A 15,458-nucleotide genomic window follows, 5' to 3' on the forward strand; every position below is an offset into this window, starting at 1 on the left:
TTGAGGGTATGACTGCAACAGAGAAAGTTTACCTGATGTTGATGGTATGGCTGTAACAGAAAAGTTTTACCTGAAGTTAATGATACGGCTGTAACAGAGAAATTTTACCTGAAGTTTATGGTGCGGCTGTTACAGAAAGGTTTTACCTGATGTGTATGGTATAACTTTAAGAAAAAAAAAATTACCTGGTGTTGATTGTATGACTGTAACAGAGAATTTTACCTGAGGTTGATGGTATGGCTGTAACAGAGAAAGTTGTTGAACCTCCATGATCTGTACACGTTAATGGATCTGTAACTGTGTCTGTGGCATTGATTGTAAAAACTAACGTACTACCCGCTGTATCTTCTGATATTGATACAGACCCTGGAAGGTTGTTCATTACAGGAGGCTGAAGAATCAATGCAAATAGAGTATTTAATGGTTTCCAACACAACTTAGGGGACGATATTCAATAACCAGCGGGAATTATCTATTAGTTTAAGTTTGTATAAATTGCTGTCGGTTATCGACCACAGTTTTCTTACGCATGGGAAGATCAGATTTAGTGCTTGCTTCAAAGGGGCATGAAAATCTGAAAGGACTTCCCATATACATATTGTATTTGGCATGTAGGGCAATGTTGAATTTTTATTTGCTCTACCTCCTATTCAGAAATACTAAATTTAAACCATCTAAAATTAATAGTCAAGTCAAAATATTTTATAGATATTAGTAGATTATTTCAATACGTTTTACAATATTGTTTCTCTAACACATTTTTTAACCAAGTATTTCAATGTCTAATTTTAAAACATTAATCGCTCTTTGACCACTTAGACATCGAAAATAGTGAAACAATTTAAATGCTGCAGCCCGGATTCTTTTGTTTCGTAACATTTTAATAAATGAAGACATGTATTTTTGAAATAAAGAAAACTTATAAAGTTATAATATGCAATGAACAGTGTTACAACTTTTTGACATACTTACTCTGTTGTTGACTGTTATAGCTTTTCCTCCAGTTGATGATAAAGTGCATGGATCTTCGACTTCCATCATTACAAGATAAGTTCCAACAGGCGGTACAGCTTTAACTGTTATATCGTCTATCAAAAAAGTACATGTGCTCAGTATCATATACATAATTGTAAATCATAGTCAATGATTTAGAAATGTTATAGATTTCAAGTGTCCGAAGTGCTTTCTTGATTAACATACATCAGTCATGCTTGAACTTAAACATTTGATAGCAAGAGATGTATACACACGTACAAAAGTTATGAGGTATATTGCCAGAAGAGAAATAAAACATAGCCAGGTACATCAAAGGTACCAAATTCGTCTACGGTTTAGTAAGAATAAGAATACGAATAAGACGTTTATTTATTTATAATCCAAACAATAGGAGTATTACTAAACAAACAAACCAAAAAACAAACAAACAGGTAGACAGACAGACAGAGAAATATATAATAGACATTAAACGATACAAACATGTAGCATTGAAAAAGAAATAAAGATTATCAATATTAATTATTATACTATTTTTGACAGCATGTCTCGTCCATAAAATTAGCAATTCCAATATTATGATTATATAACATCAATGATTTAGGTCACCAATCACACACAGTTCATATTTATAATTGGTTCCCCCATTATACATTTCACTTATATTGTTATCAATGATAAGTAAAATATCACATTCTTCACAAGAAAATATAAAATCAAATTTGTTTTCTTTACTAATTGAATAAGAACTGGGGATAATACTATAAATTTCTTTGTGTTCCTAGTTTTATTCAGTAATGTACATGATCTGATAAAATTATTAACTTATTATACAATATTGATAACAGCGCATTATATAATATTAAAATTACCCTAAGCGCTTGACAATATATATATATCCATTTACATATATAAGTATTAACAATAAAATATAAAAGCCCAGGTTTAAAACTTCTCAAACAAAAAGATTTGAAAAATATAGCATTGATAAAACAATAAAATTATATAAAATGGGCATGATAAAATTAAGGAGATATTGAATCCTGGAATTTATCTTCCATCTCTTTATAGCATAAAGAACATATTCTATTTTCCAAAGCTGTTCTGTTGTATCTACCGCGTTCAACAGCCAGCATACTAATTCATTTCTTATTTATCCATAATGTTTTGTCACATTTTTATCTAAATTCAATAAAAGTATTTTTCCAAGTCATACTTTTCTTTAGATTTTCTGTAGGTTCTTTGTTTATTTCCATTTATTGAATCATCATCATGAAAGGGATTTTTTTTTCAAAATTGAATGTAATTTACATTGAGCTTCTTCACACAAGGTCTAACGTTATCGTTTTTCTTAGAAAAAGGTTCCTTGATTTTCTCAAACATGAGTGCAATCAAATTAGATAGCAGCATTTTAAATTTAGGCGCAATTCCATTATTTTACTGCTTGTTAACTTTATAAACACTGTATTATTAAGACTCATTTTCATTTAAATTTAAAATATGTTACCAAAATACTACAGAAGACTTAAGGGCCTGTATACCAATAGGGTAATATTCCCAAGGGAATTGATAGCTTAGTTTCTGAATAATCAAACTTGGTTCTATAAAACCAAAACAAAAGAAAAATAAAAGATGAACGTTCTCGATGTGACTCATTTACAAACCTTAAATGTTGGTTGAATATCAAGAATTTGTTTAACCTTTTCAAATATATTTCTTAACAAAGGCTCAAAAAGCAGTGCAATGCTTATGAATCTTTAGTTTGTTAATCTCATTTTAGGCATAACATTTCATAAAAGGAAATGTAAGCTCTGGATGATCGTGTTAATCAGCTCCTCAGTTTTAATAAACTTTACATTTCTAAACGAATTTGGACTCTAGCACTACTGAATTAAAATTTATTGCCGATATGAACATCTATTGCGGTAAACTGGTAGCATCAATATTATTTAAAGTGACTGACATTACAATATCTATAAATAACATGAGTATTTCATGATTCTATTTTACCGATTAAGCAACATACAGCATGAAAACTTTTTCGATGAATGTATTTGAATATAAACAGTATTCAATTAACTTACTTGAACCAGCCACAATTTCAAAATAAGTGGTTCCACCATTCGAAATTGATGTTATTGTCAGTGTTAAGCTTCCAACGTCCTCTGGGTCGTTGTCAATGGTCGAAATTGTACCTGCGGAGTCTCCTATCGAAAGTTCATCGTTAAAAAATGTTGATGTACCTAAGCCGGACAATGAAGGAGTTTCACCTAAAAAAATAGGTAAAAGATTGCAATTCTTTTAGAAACTAAGCAAAAAATCCAATTACCAGAAATCAAGAAGACAATTATACAACAATAGATGATAATAATATCAATTCAGAGTAATAGTCACTTTATAAATGCATGGTTTTATCTAAGATTACCACGTAATTTATCTTGACTTACATCTAGAAATTTACAATGAGGGTCGGGTTGAAACCAAAACTTTACGACAAAAGAGATGATTTCAGCTTTCCAATTGTGAACTTTCCATTTCTAAGTAGCAACATTCCAGCAGCACCTGTATACGGGGTATATATCTCCCAATTGATACGATATTCCCGTGCTTGCATTTCCTATCATGATTTTCTTGATAGAGGGTTACTGCTCTCAAGGAAGCTATTAAACCAAGAGTTCCAAATGGTGAAGTTGAAATCATCCCTTCGTAAATTTTACGGACGCCATCACGAGTTGGTTGACCGTTATGGAATAACCGTTCCACAAATGATATCGGATATGTTCCTTATGTCGTAACTACAATCCCCTTCCCTTTCATGAATGTGACCTACCGAATTAGACAATTTACCGGATTTGTAATCACATAAGCAACACGACGGGTGCCACATGTGGAGCAGGATCTGCTTACCCTTTTGGAGCACCTGAGATCACCCCTAGTTATTGGTGGGGTTCGTGTTGTTTATTCTTTAGTTTTCTATGTTGTGTCGTGTGTACTATTGTTTTTCTGTTTGTCCTTTTCATTTTTAGCCTTGGTGTTGTCAGTTTGTTTTAGATAAATGAGTTTGACTGTCCCTTTGGTATCTTTCGTCCCTCTTTTATCGGTAACGGTCTTGGATCGTGACCCCTAATTCGTTAGGACCGTGAAACAAAATATATATATATTAATTATTTGATACAAAGGTATGGTTCTTTGTGTTTTATAAGAGTATTGTTATTGGTATCATCTATACCGTTTAGCAAGCCATTATCTAAAGCGCGCCTAGTTAGAGGGATAAAGATATCAAATTAAGACAAATAAAGGCAACAGTAGTATACCGCTGTTCAAAACTCATAAATCCATGGACAGAAAAAAATCGGGGTAACAAACTAAAACCGAGAGAAACGCATTAACTACAAGAGGAGAACAACGAAACAACACTAAAATGTAACACACACAGAAACGGACCAAGCATCAGACAAAATCCCACGAGAATATCAAATATAACATCAAAACCAAAAACATGAATTTGGGATAGACAAGTACCGTGACACGTTTTATCGCAATGTGAATTTACACTAAAAAATAAGAGATTAAATAATTTAAATTTAAATGATAATTTTGTTATAAAGGATTACAAGGAATTTAAATAGTTATTAAACCGATGTTCAAATCTATGATGCTTTAAAGGTTAGGATAAGACACTAAAGTTGAGGAAATCGCACCCCAAAAGGAGCGAGACCAGTGTTTATGTACTACTAGGTAAACAAGATTGTCAAATTTTAAGTATACAAAGGAATACCACACATAAAAAAGAAACAGGCTATACCAAGTCACAAATTTTAAAAGATTTAAAAATCGCAGTATGCGGCAATTTCATATACGTATGAGCACTATATAAATTGAGTCATAATTATCTTGGTATGAAAGGAATTAAAAAATAAATGAATAACGCATAATGAATATCTGATCTCAATTTAAGCACTTTATTCAATTATATCATTACTACAGTCAAACTATATGCATTAAAAATGTTCATACGATGACTAAGATACATATGAAAGTTTGGGAAGTTACTGAAACCAGCAGTGCTTTTTTTTTTGATAGCGAAAATGCAAAAACAACTTATTTGCTGCGTGCCATATTGCCTGGTTACTTCATATTTTTCCAATTATAATATTTATCATCTTCTCATGGTTTTAAGAATGTTTTGTGACATCACAATTTCCATTGATAAGAATTCATAGTACGAAATTATATGACGTACGCAAACATATGATTTGACCATATAGAGCAGATATGAATAATTTATAGAAATAGGGAACAATAAGTTATAATCCTTTATAACATAATAATCATTTGAATTTAAATTAAATGTGGGCTATCTACTTTAAATTGACATACAGCTATATGACGTACTATTTATTTCACAAGGTATAATACACGATATCAACCGAAGTTTTGTGTTTACAAATTATTTTTCACATTCAGATTCGTTTCAGATATGTTATTAATATGTCTATTTTATCTCTATAATTCATAAACTGCGAATATGGAAGTGAATGCCATTATTTTATATTTAAACGAAACGAAATTGTTTCTGAGCGTAAGAAAAGGAATAAAACAATCCCTGTGCTTGATAAGAACAATAGTTATTATTTGCATCTTTGTCGTTGCCCTTTGAAAAAAAATGAAAAATCAATCTTGTTTTGAATAACGGAATAAAGAAGATATAATCATAATAAAATGGACTTATTTATTTATGGTTGAAGTTACACATTTTCTATCGTTACTTTTAATGCACAGTTTAGTCTTAGAAAATCATTGACTCGCTTACAAATATACAAATGACTGGTGCTGTGTTTTTATATTACTTTTCACTTTTGATGATTAATGGATGAAAATATTGACCTTCACTTGCATCATGCTATTGTTATCAATTGTCGATAATAACTGTTAGTTTAGTTTCAAACATGTACTTCATAGTATATAATTCCTGTATACCGTCGGTCTCATATGGTTTCCATCTCATTAATATATAGAAATAACACTAGTTTTAGATCTTGTCAAGTACGATTACCATTCTCGATAAAGGCAATCAAACCCAGTTATTTTAGCACATTATACAATATCATCATCGGAAATATTCTGATATTTTTGCCCTGTTACAAATTTGGTAAAGACTTACTATTTTTAACGTATGAGTATATAGCATATTTTTCATTTTTGTCTTCAGCACCTGTCCAGTCTACGTCTTGAGATTCTGTTATAGTTGATGTTTGTCCTATTAGTTTCTTCCTATTTTTATCCTTTCCTTCGTCTTTATGAGTGATGATGAAATTGCCTGTGGAATGTCTACAATACACAAATGTACAGAATTTAATTGAAGATACAGATGAAAAAGATGTTCAAGTATGTTGTTGACTTATTGTTAAACCATAGTTTGTCCAACACCGTTTTGACAGATGGGATTATAATAGTAGAAAAAATATAATATCACTTAAAAAATTTCGTATGGTTAAATGCAATGTATTGAAATAAAACTCCGGACAAGTCGGCGTGGTCCTATAAAACAGATCAAATGACATTGAACCATCAAAGTCCAAACATGTTTTTACCCAATAAGTATTAACTTTACTGACCAATTACATTGATAAATTTATATAATTCAATTTAGTAACTGCATCAGTTTATTTACAAACTGATCCACACCTAGATAGATTGAATGTTGATTGTTGCTATTTTTAGACACTATATATATATATATATATATAGGCGTAAAAATATATTTCACATGTGCAGATGTATATTTTCATTAAATATATATATACTGACTCAGACGTACTTATGAATATAATTATTTTCTGTGACTGTATCTTACATTAATTTGTAGGATCCTTTACTATAGATAATTTAGCTGATCTGTAACAATAACATCTTCATGCCTTATATATCATGTACTGTAGTACGCCTCTAGATTAAAACTGACGTGGAAAGGTAACACATGGCCAGCGAAAGCTCTTTTTTTGAGAGCCCAGGTGGTCGTGTGGTCTAGCGGGACGGCTGCAGTGCAGGCGATTTGGTGTCACGATATCACAGTAGCATGGGTTCGAATCCCGGCGAGGGAAGAACCCAAAATTTGCGAAAGCATATATATATATATACAACTCGTCTAAACATCAACCCAACAATGTTAGATCTGTAAATTTGCTTTCGCAAATTTTTGGTTTTTCCCTCGTATATATATATATATATATAAATGCAGATGGGATCTTTTGCAATATTTTTATGACCACAAAATAGCGATACCTGATCTTTAACGATCATAACTTTAACATTTATATTCTGATTCAGTCACTATAAAACATTTTTGAGAACCATTTCAAACATTAATACAGAGCGATATTGTTCAGAGAATAGTTAATTAGTCATTAAAGTCATAATGAAAGGAGAACATGTTTGATTATATGTTCATATCTATGTTAATGCTTATGAGTTATCAACTGTCTTTTTACTATATTTGTTAAAACGGTGATCATATTTTCTGAGATACTGATCATAATGTTGTTACATTTTGACAAACAATTTCATGTTTTTAAAAATGTGTCCTTATAATTCAATTAATTTCTCAGAGTTCAGTATTTTTGTTTTATAGTGATTAACAGGATAACACAATGTTGACTGCTGTACCTCTATTTTTGACATTTTTACCTATTGTGTCTGTTTGTTTTGTTCACGCATCGTTGTCAATATAATAGAATTTGATGCGACTGTCATACAAGTTAGAGGTTTAGAGCTTTGAAACCAGGTTCAATCCACCAATCTACATGAGAAATGCCTGTCCCAAGTCAACAATATGACATTTGCTATCCTTTCGCTTGATGTGTTTGAGCTTTCGATTTTGTCTTTTAGGGACTTCCTTTTTTTTTAATTCTTTTTTTTTTGTAACATCTATTGAATTTCCATTCGTTTTCTCGATAAGATTTCCTTCAAGATGACTATTTACTATGCATCAATGTTTTTCTTATCTTGATTTCCTGGATAGAGGATCGCTACTCACAAGGAAGCTATTAAACCCAAAGTTCCAAGTGGTAAAATCACCTTTTTAAATTTAACAGACGCCATCACGAGTTGGTTGATCATTATGGTGTGTCCGTTTCACAGGTGAATACGGATATGTTCCTTCTGAAGTAACTATCATCCCGTCACCTTTTCCTCTAATGTGACCTACCGAATTAGACTTATTATCGGGTTTGTATTAACATGAACAACATGACGGATACCACGTTTGGAGTAGGATCTGCTTATCTTTCTGAAAAAAAATCTAAAAATCACCCTCAGTTTGTGGTGGAGTTCGTGTTGCTTCTTCTCTAGTTTTCTATGTTGTGTTCTTATGCGAATAATTTCTCTGGAAACCGAACAACATCATTGAGGTTAACAACTTGTTATGCAAAGTGTATAAAATATAACCGAAACTCCAATTAAGCTTTAGGGAAATGACTTACAATCCCACATAGTCGTCCTTATTCGTGCGAATTCTCTGTCCATCAGATATAGCTTGAACTTTCTCGCTATTAGCACCTATAAAATCAAACGATTCCACGTTGTGTTTAATATTTGACATTTTATAAGGTCTAGAACCTAGAAATATGATATAAGGTAAGCAAATTAACTTATTGCTAGCAAAATATTATTTAAGTAAAATCGATATTGCCGAATCCTGCTGATTTCTTTAATTTAAAATCGAACCACTGGTGTTATATTCAGAGCCGATACCAATTTTGTTTTTAATTTAGATGAACTAACATAAGTACGTCAGAACCAGTGACAATTCTACAATAGGTTTTATCCATCGGATCACCAGTGATGGTGACACAAGTCTAAAAATACATTCTTTATGACTTTCAAATAGCGTTATACTACTGTTGCCTTTATTTAGCATGTCGAAATGTACAATTGCATTGTTTAGGTGTGTATTTCTCTGTCCTGAATGTTCTTTGTATTTACTTGTATTGTATTCCTGTATTGAAATGATGTCATTTTTGTGTTATATTTAACGTTGCCATAAAACTGCTAGTTTGCTAGCCACAAAACCAGGTTGAACTCACTATTTTTTTCTTTAAATGTTCTGTACCAAGTCAATAAGTGTTTGAGTACTTTAAGTACGGAAAATTAAATGCCAGTAGCCACCAAAATAAAAGTGCAGTTAAATGACATGTCAGTGCTTTAAGATACGGTATGGTGATAGAGAAACCTCCTAAGACGAAAACTAAAACAATAGAAAAACATCGTATGGGATAAGTTTCCAAAGCTTATTTAATGCGATAAACGTAAATGAATGATATAACAACGGACCTAAGAAGGTATATACATGTATTTACAAGATTGAATAAAGTTTTTATAGTGAGTTCAAAATGCACGAGTTAGAGTGAACTCTTTCGACAAGGCGGTTGTACGTCTGTGGTATTTTCACAATGAATATGGGAAAGAAATGTAACATTTCTAATTAGATATTGTTCAAATTTTAAAAGTCACATACATTCACGTTAAAAAAAATAATGTTTAGGAAAGTCAGAAAAAAATGAAATGAAAATATTTGACATATTTGAAATGTTTGAAGTTTAATCTGCAATTAGTTAAGAGATATTGTTCGAGTAAGATGCTTACACGTGAATAGAGACACACAACAAAATTAATGTTAGAGCGAGTATAACGCTCGGACGTGGAAGGAGAAGAAAAAGATAAGACTTTTTTCAAATTATTTTACGTGTAAAAATATTAAGTAGTAAACTAGCATTCAAAATCATGTTCACCGATTTGACGTAAATTCTCATATTTGAATTATGCAGACTAAAACACATATCCACATTATGATAAGTCTTCAATTAACATTTCACAATGCATATACTACTTAAGAAAAATCAGAATTCCGTGTGCATTTTAGTCTAGGCACCATCTAATTAATTATTGGGATGACCTTCCAAAACTTTCGATGGACAAATAGCACGATATAAACATAAATAAAGTTTGGAGCGACCTCGTTCAATTGGATCTACCACTGCATTGGATATAAAATTTAAAAATCAAACGATTACTGTCTAAGTCTTTATGCCAAACATAAATAAAGAGAAGATTGTCGTGTTGATAAGTTGAGTACAATTAAAAAATTGGTGGTCAAGCCGCTTGCCCAATGAGGAAATAGTGTAAAGGTTTGAAGAACTAAAAATGTTCCATGATATTTGAAGAGGGGATTGAATTACTAGTATATATTGTTTTATCCAGTACAATTTTCAATGTCTAATTTCTTTATCAAGCAGTTTATGTAAAGTTTTTTTTCACAAAAGTAAAAAAAAAATGTATGTGGAGCAAAAGCGTATTTGTCATTGAGGTAAAACAAATTTTGGTCTTTCTGTTTTGATTGTGCGTGGATTTTTTCTAACCGTCCGCTTTTTATATAATTCGTATCAACACCCTCCTATATTTCTCCGATATCAGTTACAATTGTTGTAAAAAAACAAAGAAGCAAAGAGTACCATTCAAACTCAAAATTCGAAAAATTAACTGACAACGCGATGGTTGCACTTACCTGATAGAATATCCCAATATTATATAATTAGTTTCTAATGATGGAAAGTTCTTTCTTAGATGCTGGGGTTTTTCAAAACATTTCGCAAAATGTTTCCAATATGTCAGCATAAAATATAGTTGGTTTTTTTAAGTGTATAGGGCTAAAATAGACTGTAAATTCTAATCTTGTTATATTTGCATTAAACCTATGTATTTTTCTTACATAGAGGTAACTCTTTTTTCAGACATGCTCATCAGCCGGAACAACTGATCAAAAAATTCAATTCATCGATAATATTTGAATAGATATTCGTTCATACCATCCCGTTAAAAAAAATATTTATCCATTTGAGAAAAGTGAGGTTTTTTATCCTTCAGAAAGTTTGAACTTTAATTAATGAAAGTGAAATGTTCCAAATTGATGTAGCGGAAAAATAAACGAGACAAAAATCGAACCATCTGTTTGTATATATTATCTTATGAATTAAAACATAGTCTGGTTTTGTAACTATGACTTCTAATACAGGCTAAAATAACATGGTAATAATTTTCTACTACTAGTATTATTTGTTGTATAAGAATGTCAAATGGCGGGTGATCATAATAGTAAAAATGCTTACTTGTCGCTGTTAATGTATTTGATCCTACCATTGTATAAGTATTTCCAGATACATGTCTCCAAACTTGGGCCTCAATTGTTCCAGTGCTACTCGCATAGAATTCCCACTGGTATATAAACCCACAGCAGGAATATATGTACTTGTCTTGATTCAACAATACTACAGTGCCTACAAAGATGAAAATAAACAATAAACAATACTTTCAATCCGTTTTCTGCTTTTAAATTGAACACATTTTTTTACAGAAATTGCGGACAATTGCTGAAAACTACTATTGGTGATTTCCTACTGCTTAATTTTTAAAACTTTAAAATTCATTTTCACGAAACATAAAATTCATTCAAGCAAATCTCGTATTTGATAATAAATAACATACTGAACCATATATTCCAATATTCAACTAAATTTTTAAAAAAAATTCAAATGGAACAATTCACAATCCATGTATTCGTAATAACGGACTTAGTTTAAGCTGAGTTATACTTGGCGTACTCACATGTTTGTTTATCTTACATTGGCTAGAGGTATAGAAATAGAGAAAAATTGAGATACTTAGTATTACAAAACACGGTGAACACCGCTGCATTTTAACACCTGTCCAAAGTCAGGAACCTATGATTCCCGAAGATTAAAATGGAATGAAAATATATCATTTAAATCCGTCTAAGTCACATTTACGTTAGAAAAAGATCTTATATTTACCTGTTTCGCCATCAGTATGATCTTTTTTCTTTTGAGGATCATGTTCCCCAACCATATTATTACCGGTACATGGCGTTATACCACTAGCAACTGTAAAATAAATATCATCAAAATCTATGGTAAAGGGTATATTGTTTGACCGTAAAATTAGGCTGAAACTAATTTGCTTTCAACGATCCATATAAAGTTGAAAAAAATGGAAATGCCATGACAAAAAAAAGAAAAACAACGCAAATACCAACAGTAGGTCTACACAAATCACAATTAGTTTTACCTTGGTTTTATTTGTTCCTTGAAATAAAATTGGAGGATAGTTGCTGCTCGTCTAAATTGTAAAACCAAAAGCGATAGTTGCACCTGCAAAAACTTAAGTGAAAATGATTAACTGTTGAATAATGTTAATTTTTTCAAGTACGAGTTTTACTAAATAGTGTACAGCGGAGGTGTATAGATCATTCTTAAACTAAAACAAATCTAATGTACAGCGCATGAGAGATGTCAACACATGCAGATCTATTACTTTTTTTAATATTTTGAAAGAATATAGGTATTTTAATGCTTTAAGAACAATCTTTGTGAGATTCTGTATGTGGGCATGTTTAAGATTTATAATTATAAATAAGAGGATGTGGTACGAGTGACAATGATAAAATTGGGAAAGGAAATTGGGAATGTGTCAAAGCGACAACAACCCGACCATAGAGCAGACAACAGTCGAAGGTCACCAATGGGTCTTCAATGTATCGAGAAACTCCCGCACCCGTATGTGTCCTGAAATAACTTTCCATCCAAGTCAAAATGTATAAAAGGATAACAATTATAAGTACGGTGTTCATCACGAAAGGCTCATACAGAACAGCTTATTATAAAGGTCCCTAAAATGACCAACGGTCTAATCTATCTAAAAACGAGAAACTCATATAAACCACACCAGCAATCGACGACAACTGAACAACCGGCTCAATGCGGCGGATTTAAACGTTTTAACGGGAGCCAATTCCACCCTAACCTGAGACAGTAATGTAGCATTATAACATGATAAGGCACACTATAAAATATCAATTGGAATGGCTTAACTCGATCAAAAAGAAAATCAAACAAAATCAAGCAAATGTTAACTGAACGAGTAAGTATTAATCTAATTAAAGGATTAATTAAAAAAAAACATGTAGGGACAGTGTCAAAAAGACAACTCTAAAATGGGACAACATATCGTTAAATAAAACAGCGTACACAGGTATATCAATTATTACACATGGAAAAAAGTATTGCAACACATTGATTTTTTAAAACTTTTAAAATTAGCCTCTTATTTTGGATGGAATATGATAAAATATTTGTAAAATAATATTGAAACGTAGTTTATGATAACATTGGCATTAAAACGAACAAAATAGTATGAAAACAAAATGTTCGATCTAACCAAAATCTTATAACAAAATAAAGTGTTTTTTGTACAAAAAAATGCATTTTTCAACTTTTACTGTAGTCGAACTTTACAATGTCAGACATTTCAAAATTAATCTTTAAATGATTGTTCACATAGTTGATCGTTATACGCCAAAGAATTAGTACTTTGTGCACAGCCTCCATTCAAACGGATAACCGCATCTTAACGACTTCTGATTCCTGCCATAATTCGACTTTTTTTAAGTGCCAAGGTAACAGCAATCATTTCTAACGAAGGGTATTGTTTATTTTATGATTTGTTTGAACTGGGGTGTCCTTTAGTGCACTTTACGTCCAAAAGTGTCTCATATATGCTCAATATGGTTCAAATTCGGGCTACGATCGGCCAAGGAACATAAACCGAACTCCATTGGAACAATGGATCTTCCCCCACGATCCTAATTTCAAACTGGCGAGCTCTGCACTATATTGGATACGGGCAACTGTGTGTCTGTTCGTAGGCAAAGGTCCCCGAAATTGTCTAATCGCATGATAACCAGTAGCGATGAGCCGATCTCTAACAGTTCGTGTTTAAAATCTCCTGTATGGTCATAACTCTCTTTTTAGGATTGTATTGTTTACAATGGGTTTCCTTCTGGACAACCTTCATTATGCTTGATTTCCCCTAGCAGTTGTTATAGGGGGTCTTCTTAATCTCAGAAGGTCTTTAACATCGTTTGTTGCCCGATTTTTATTCTCAAAACGACTTATGGTGGATTGGTGATGGCCGACAATACGTGCAAATATTACAGCGACATACCTGCTTCTCTCATGCTGATTATCTGCCATATTGCTGCAGTAATGAGTTGTGGATGGCCAATTTCAAGGTGTCTTTCACATAACTTTATAAACTTGGTTATTTAAAGCGTTGAAAACAATGAGGATAAAACATCTGTTTTATTGTTTACGAGTACAGTAGCTTCATGTGCAGATAAGAACTTATCGAGTCTATATTTCATTGATTAAACTCAGTTGATAATATTTACTAGTTCTATTTCAACAAATTATATCACAAAAAAAGAGCGTTTTTTAATTTGAATTTCAATTTGGTGCTGCAATACTTTTTTCCATGTGTATATAATAATTTTGATGCAGGAATATGTATTAAGAAAGTACAGTAGGACATCTTCAAGTATATGCTTCTATCCTTACAGTTCGTCATATAGAGAAGAAGAAAAGGATATTGGACATTCAGTCATGACACAAATACCTGTAAGCACAGCAAAATGTCATATATAATTTCCGTATGAAACATATAGTAAAAGTCAAAAGCCATAATTAACTATATAGTTATTTTATGTTTGTAGCAAACATTATGATTATCAAAAATTCAATGCTTCTTTTGTAAAGTTGTAGGTGTGTGAAAGCGTTGAGAGTGTACAAATTGATATTATGAAGCACTTCTTTGTTAAATAGAAACCTTTAATTCTTAAATAAAATCAAACATAGATATTATGTTGTATTTATTATTCTAACTTTATTTAAACCATTGACCAGCATTCATCCACTGACCAACATTCATAAAAAAAAATGTCACCATGTTTTGGATTAGAATAAGCAACGAGGTTGTTTTCGTTTATATTGCATTATCATATTTATATTAAACATGATTTAATTTATTGAATAAACCGATGCTAATTAACAACAAAATGTGCAGGGTGGAACGATTCCTTTTAGCTGATTTTCTTAATATTCGCAATTGTAGTACCTTAAAAAAAACAGAAAGAAATACAAATAAAATATTTGTTTACTTAAACATCATAATAATCATGAAAATAAAAAAGTAAAATCACAAAAATACTGAACTCTGAGAAAAATTCAAAACGGAAAGCCCCTAATCAAATGGCAAAATCAAAAGCTTTAACACATTAAAAGAATGATTAAAAACTGTCATATTCCTGACTTGGTACAGGCATTTTCTTAAGTAAAAAATACTAGTATAAACCTTGTTGTTTAGCCAGCTAAACCTCATACTAGTATGGCAGTCGCATCAAATTTCATTATATTGACAACGATGCGTGAAAAAAACAAATAGACATAATAGGTAAAAATGTCAAAAATACGGCAGTCAACATTGTGTTATAATGTTTATCACTAAATAAAACAAACAAATATGTAACAAAGAAGCACACAATGGCCTATAGACCAATC

At 31.5% G+C, this 15,458-nt stretch overlaps 1 protein-coding gene across 1 annotated transcript in view; it reads right to left on the reverse strand.

Moving 5' to 3' along the window:
• Positions 1-14,080, reverse strand: part of LOC134699034 (protocadherin Fat 4-like) — a 34,368-nt gene extending 20,288 nt beyond the window's left edge. The window contains exons 1-8 of the mRNA XM_063560753.1: positions 14,068-14,080; positions 11,859-11,948; positions 11,157-11,324; positions 8,475-8,550; positions 6,158-6,324; positions 3,078-3,263; positions 973-1,088; positions 223-391 (exon numbers count right to left, since the gene is read on the reverse strand). Of these exons, the coding sequence (XP_063416823.1) occupies positions 223-391; positions 973-1,088; positions 3,078-3,263; positions 6,158-6,324; positions 8,475-8,550; positions 11,157-11,324; positions 11,859-11,948; positions 14,068-14,080 (985 nt within the window). The remainder of the gene's footprint in view (positions 1-222; positions 392-972; positions 1,089-3,077; positions 3,264-6,157; positions 6,325-8,474; positions 8,551-11,156; positions 11,325-11,858; positions 11,949-14,067) is intronic.
• Between the last annotated feature and the right edge of the window lie 1,378 nt (positions 14,081-15,458).

This window comes from Mytilus trossulus, chromosome 1, assembly GCF_036588685.1.
Source record: "Mytilus trossulus isolate FHL-02 chromosome 1, PNRI_Mtr1.1.1.hap1, whole genome shotgun sequence".
Classification (NCBI taxonomy): domain Eukaryota; kingdom Metazoa; phylum Mollusca; class Bivalvia; order Mytilida; family Mytilidae; genus Mytilus; species Mytilus trossulus.